At 35.4% G+C, this 6,400-nt stretch overlaps 1 protein-coding gene across 1 annotated transcript in view; it reads right to left on the reverse strand.

Moving 5' to 3' along the window:
* The window catches only part of LOC127933846 (thrombospondin type-1 domain-containing protein 4-like), a 33,850-nt gene extending 27,554 nt beyond the window's left edge, over nt 1–6,296 (reverse strand). The window contains 6 exon segments of the mRNA XM_052530871.1: nt 1,272–1,408; nt 2,554–2,656; nt 3,866–4,459; nt 4,810–4,861; nt 5,417–5,465; nt 6,100–6,296. Of these exon segments, the coding sequence (XP_052386831.1) occupies nt 1,272–1,408; nt 2,554–2,656; nt 3,866–4,459; nt 4,810–4,861; nt 5,417–5,439 (909 nt within the window). The 5' untranslated portion in view covers nt 5,440–5,465; nt 6,100–6,296.
* Between the last annotated feature and the right edge of the window lie 104 nt (nt 6,297–6,400).

Below are 6,400 nucleotides of genomic sequence, written 5' to 3' on the forward strand. Positions count from 1 at the left end.
GAAGAGCTTCAATATGGATGACAAAGATGATCGACAACACATGAATTAAATTCTGTTCTCATGAACAAATCGAGACACTATTACATTTTTTATTAAATCTTATTTTTTACATTTTCAGTTTTAATTTTAATTTTAAATTTATATAAATTTTCTTGTGTTTTTGTTATTTTATTAGTTTTGGATGTATCTTTTATTAGTTTTATTTCAGTTTTAGTTACTTTAGTACAGCAAATAAATGAAAAATGTTGGCAACAAGTTTATATTTTATTTTATTTCACTTAGCAAAAATGTTTATTATGATTTTATTTTTAATCAACTCTAATATCTCTGTATCACACCCGAACAATAAGAAGCTTGTTCTTATATGACACTTTCATAATATGACACACTTTTTATTTTACCCACAATTCTCATTACTGTAATGCAATAATGAAAATCATCCTTTTTTTGGTAACAATTTACAACAAAGTCACATTTGTTAACTAGTTAATTAGTAAATGCATTAGTTAACATGAAAGAATTGAAAGTGTAATTATGCATTTAAGTACTGAGTAATATTAATTAACATATACTTACTAAATGGTTAGAGTTAGGATGTAATTATAATGCATAATTAACTGTTATTATAATTGTAAGTACATGTAACGTTGACACCTTAAAATAAAGTGTTACCTATATTTCCTAAAGCAATTATTCATCTTTATTATAAATAAATAAATATTATTACAAAATAACAAATACAACATTAAAAATTTATTGTTGAAAATCATTTTGTTTACAATCAATAAATGATTTAGAAATTTTTGTTCATTGCTAGTTTATCTTAACTAACATCCTAACAAATAAAACCTTATTGTAAAGTGTTATCATGTTTTCATATAGATCAGCATTTACAAAAAAATGTACATTACAAGCTCATATCAATGTTTACATTATTTACAGTATGATGCTGATACTTAGAGGCTATAAATGACATACGATCAAGTGACTGTAAATGACAGGAAACAGCCAGAGAATAACAGCTGTGTGATGTTTTCTTCTTCACTGATCTCTACTGCCCTCTACTGCACAAACACAGCAAACAGCTCCAGCATTTATTACTGTGCTGCATATGAAACCATAAGCACTGTGCACAACCAGAAGCATGCTACTCATTAACTAATACACTTACTTTGCATATCTGATTCAGTATAGTATATAAATGTCTAAGACGAGCATATCAAAAAATGACACCTGGAAGCATAATAGTGCAGTGAGTATCTGATTCCTACCTGACACTGTCCTGCCACACACACAGACGTCTGGTTCTGTCCACACGGAGTGCCGTCCATGACTCTGTCCGCCTGACGCACGTAGAAACGGAAGCCGACGGCGCGGCAGTTGAGCTTACAGCTCTGCTCGCTGGAAACTGATCAAAACATAAGAGACGCAATCAACTACACCAAACCATATTGTATCTGATCAGCGACTTCTTATTAATGAGTCAATGTGATTCTTTTTTGTTACCATGTAATTATTGCATTTTTTATAACCTAGAAATTTCAAATCATACATGAACCACAAATTTTGAGAATTACCAGTATTACCCTCAACAAATGGAATTTAATTATATTTATGTGAATTTATAACTCATAATTGCTCAAAAGCACTGAAATCTATATGAAACCTACATTTTGAGATAAAACATCATAGACACTACATAAATAAGAGTTATTATTAGAAAGGTTTACAAACAAAATAAAGTACTTTTACTTGAATAAACCTTCACCTTTAGATTAAAAAAAAATTAACATTTATAATTTTACAAAAAGTATTTTTGGCACTAATGGTACTCCATACATACCTGGGTCAAAAGGACCTAAACACGAAATTGGTTAAATGTAATAAATAAAAAAAGTGTTTTAAAATCTCTTCATAAAAATAATTAATAATGTGTATTTTGAGGGTCTTAAAGTGTTTGCAAAGTTTTTTCCTCTCACTAAAATATGTACAGTATATAGATATCTCTCTTCTGGGTCAAAACGGACCCGAGTCTGAACAGAATCCGAAGCCTGTAATGATTCACAGTAGCCACAAGAGAAAAGGAGAAATAAACTAGAAGAAGTCCAAAAATACATTGGAGAATTCTTCGTGTTGAAAAGAAACTTGTTTGTCATTAAGACAACACTTTGGCACGACTCCACTGTTGGCTCATCTATCGCCTGTGGGTAGAAGAATATTCCACACAAACCATAAACATAAGTGAATATGAATCAAACACTGGCGCAGTTTCACAGTTCATAAATCAGATCTGTTTAGAGGAGAACGTTCACTGTCGCACAGGATCTGACATGCTGGGAAAATCCAAGGCAGCACAAATTAACTCACTGAAATATGACTGCAGCTTTAATTACAACATGATCATTAGAGAGAATTAACAACACAAATATGTGTGTGTCATTCAGGAGGTTTCTCCTCAGGGTTTCTGGCAAAGACAGATTTTTTAAAATGTTTTTGAAATAAGTTTCTTTACTCATTAATGCTGCATTTATTTGCTTTTTAAAATCCGCTCACCGTCATTAAAAGGTTCCCACTGGTAGAATCGGCCCATGAAGAGCTGCGTGTTGAAGGCGGAGCATTGCAGCTCTCTGATTGGTCTGCTGGGTGACGGACAGGCCTGTCAATTCATAAACACACACTGCTTTTAGTTTTGTATCTCTTCAGCGTCTTCAAACAGCATCAGTTCCCTTTAGAAGCCGAAACTAAACACAGTTGCATGAACGTTTGTGCTGCTGTAAAAAGTGTGTGAATATTTCATGAGTCGAAACCCCTTTGAAAAGCCCTGTTCTTGGGTGTATGATGACCCTTAAAAGTTAAATGTTAGTGAAAAGTCAATAGATATTAATTCTGATAAAACCCTTTAGACATGCTTCTAACTGTACGTAACTACATGTCAACTTACTCTTTAATTTGCAGCTACGTCAACAAAATTGTCATTAGTTTGTAAATGTCAACAAATTCTCATTAAATTGCAACTAAATACCAACCAATTCTCATTCTTTTTTACCTACAAGGTCAATAAATCCTCATTAATTTTTAACTATGTCAACAAATTTGCATTCACTTACATTTAAACTTGTTAATTTGCAACTACATTTCAACTAATTTATTACTTTGCAACTTACATTTCAACAAATTCTCTAATTTTTAACTATGTCAGCAAAATATAATAAATTTTTAACTACGTCAACAAAACGATAATTTATTTGCATTTAAGGCATGTCGACAAATTCCTATAAATTTTTTACTACATCAACAAATTTATATTCACTTACACGTAAAACTTGTTAATTTGCAACTATATGTCAACTAAATCTCATAAATTTTTAACTACGTCAACAAATTAATTTGCAGGCAACAAACTTACATTAATTTACGTGTCAACTGTTGTTATTTTACAACTACATGTCAACTAATTTATTACTTTGCAACTTACATGTCAACAAATTCTCACATTTTTAACTACGTCAACAAAATATCATTAATATGCATTCATGTTAGCAAACTTACATTAATTTAATATCAACTAACTATTGTTAATTTACAACTACGTCAATTAACTCATAACTTTGCACTTAAATGTCAACAAACTCTCGTTCATTTGTAACTTCATGACAGCTCACTCATTAATACGCAACAGATTCTCAATATTTATATTTAAACGTTAATAGATATTAAGCAGACAGGCTACTAATATTCTAATGACCGCTAGATGGCATGCAGTTGCAAGGTAACTTTATCGTTAGCAGAATGTCTAAAGCAGCATGAACAGATGTATACTGCACATGACGGTATATAATCGGAGGTGTTCCTCTGCAGATGTTACCGTGCTGTTGCAGATCTTGTGCCGGTTCGGGGCTCCAGGGCAGGGGTTTGGTGCTGGGCTCTGCACGGCTGCGGTGTTCATCAGCGCTCGGGTGTGTTGGGTGGCTGTGTGAGAGCGAGTGTTTTGATACGGGCTTCTCTGATGAGTCCTGTAGCTCCGGTGTGGGACGTTTGATGCTGATCGTCTCTGTTTGTGTGCCGTTCGGCTGGATTCTTTCTGAAGAGGCGTTGAATATGGCATCGTTCTGTATCCGTACGTCCCTGGACTGATGCGGCTACTGTTCGCTCGCCTTCAATAGATCGAGGAAATAAAGGGGAAATAACATTAGATGCAGAAAATACAGCTGTGCATCACAGAAATAAATGACTCTTTAACAGAGATTCACACAGCTGTTTTACATCACAATAATATATTCCATGCATCATACCTCCATCCGTACGTCAGGCGTCTCGGGTTCGGCGTGTTCTGTGACGCTGGATACTGTGTCAGACAGACTCTGGTCTGTTCCTGAACTCCTCGGCCGCAGGAGCGCGAACACTCGCCCCACGAACCCCAGGAGCTCCACGACCTCCACGCCGCTCCTTCAGAACCGCTCTGGATCATGTACATGAAGAGGAAACAAAATGACACTCAGACTGTCAATCAACAGCTGACGGCCAATCAGAGGGCAGAGGGCGTGACCTCACTCAGCTGGACCCTAAAACTCATTCTCAGGGTCAGCGAGAGGTCAGACAGCTGGAGCACATGTGATCACTCTCACTACGACAACACGTTCTCCTGATGATTTATTATTACAGAAGTCCATGTGGTTTTGATTTCTGATTTGTGACACTTTGAGTTCCGATGAATATTATGTGTTATATTCCTCACAATAAACCAGCAAAATGAAAAATAAGAGGGACAGAATCAATCAATAAAATGTTTTCCCTTTATATTAGTCTTACCTGCCTTGTTGTCTGATGACACATGAAGATCGGAAACAGAACCAGAGCGACACTAAAAACACAAAATGACAAGAGTCACTAATGCAGATAGTCTCTTCTTTCTTAACGCATTTATTTGATACAAAAATACAATTGTTAAATATTTTTACAATTTAATATATCTGTTTTCTGTGTGAATCTCTGTTAAAGTGTAATTTATTTCTGTGATGCTCCGCTGTATTTTCAGCATCATCCCTCCAGTCTTCAGTGATCTTCAGAAATCATGAAAATATGATGATTTACTGCTCAAGAAACATTTCTGATTATTATCAGTGTTGAACACAGTTGTGCTGCACAATATTTCTGTGGAAACTGATACATTTTATTTTTCAGGATTCACAGATTAACAGAAAGTTCAGAAGAACAGAATTAATTTGAAATAGAAATCTTTAGTTACATTATAAAAGTATTTGCAGTCACTTTGGATCAATTTAATGTGTCCTTGCTGAATAAAAGCATTAATTTATTATATGTTGTATAGAGGGTTAATGCTTTTATTCAGCAAGGACACATCAATTGATTGAAAGTGACAGTTAAATGCTAAATGTGTAAACACAGTGTTCTTCACCTGATGTTCAGAGCCGCTCTCATACTGAAGACTGACTGCAGCGCTGCACCTGTACACACACACACACACACACACACACAGACACAGACACACACACGCATACACACACACACACACACACCTGTGCATGTCATCAGATGTCACTCAAGTTCAAACGCGTGAGGTACTCTTTTAGACATCAGCTGACCTTTGACCTGACCCTCTGACCTCTGCAGCTGCTGGTCCAAGTGTGTGTAGGAACGAGTAACAAGACCTTCGTGTTAATAACAGGAGTTATCAACAGGACACCTTGTTTTCTTGTTACAGTATAATTACACTTCTAAGAAATGAGTAATATTAATTATCAACATGTAGGCTACTTACAGTAGAGTTAGAGCTAATTAGATTACATTTATGTATAATTAAGTCAAATGAAGTCATACATAACTCGTATATACTGTATGTTACACTGATGTATTACCAAAAATGACCAGTGCTACATGAATACTGTAATAGTGCATATTAAAGTATGGTTTCATTGTGTAAGTATGTATCTATACAAATGTTAACCCTTTAGGTTCATGAAAATATATATATATATTAATACATTTATTATAGCTCCTGTATATCACAGTTAAATGACAGAAACACAGACAGAGTGTGTGTGGTAATCGTGAGTGTATAGTGTGGTAAAAGAGCAGTACCCGTTGAGCTCCAGCTGTTCTAATGGTGAACGCGTTGATGCATCGCGACGCGTCCTGACGCGCGTAATCCAGCGCGTTCATTAATCATCCAGCAGCTCACGCGTCGCTCATTAGCAATAATCTCCATCATTAATGACTTTAACCCTCTTCATGTGCGATGTTTATACTCCAGTGAAAGATTCTCCGTCAGTCAGAGATCCGAAGAGAGACGAGGCGCTCAAAGACGAGTGTGTGTGTGTGTGTGTGTGTGTGTGAGAGAGAGAGAGAGAGAGAGAGAGAGAGAAAGGCTGAACCCATTTAC

The sequence above is a fragment of the Carassius gibelio genome, chromosome A18 (genome assembly GCF_023724105.1).
Source record: "Carassius gibelio isolate Cgi1373 ecotype wild population from Czech Republic chromosome A18, carGib1.2-hapl.c, whole genome shotgun sequence".
NCBI classification, from domain to species: domain Eukaryota; kingdom Metazoa; phylum Chordata; class Actinopteri; order Cypriniformes; family Cyprinidae; genus Carassius; species Carassius gibelio.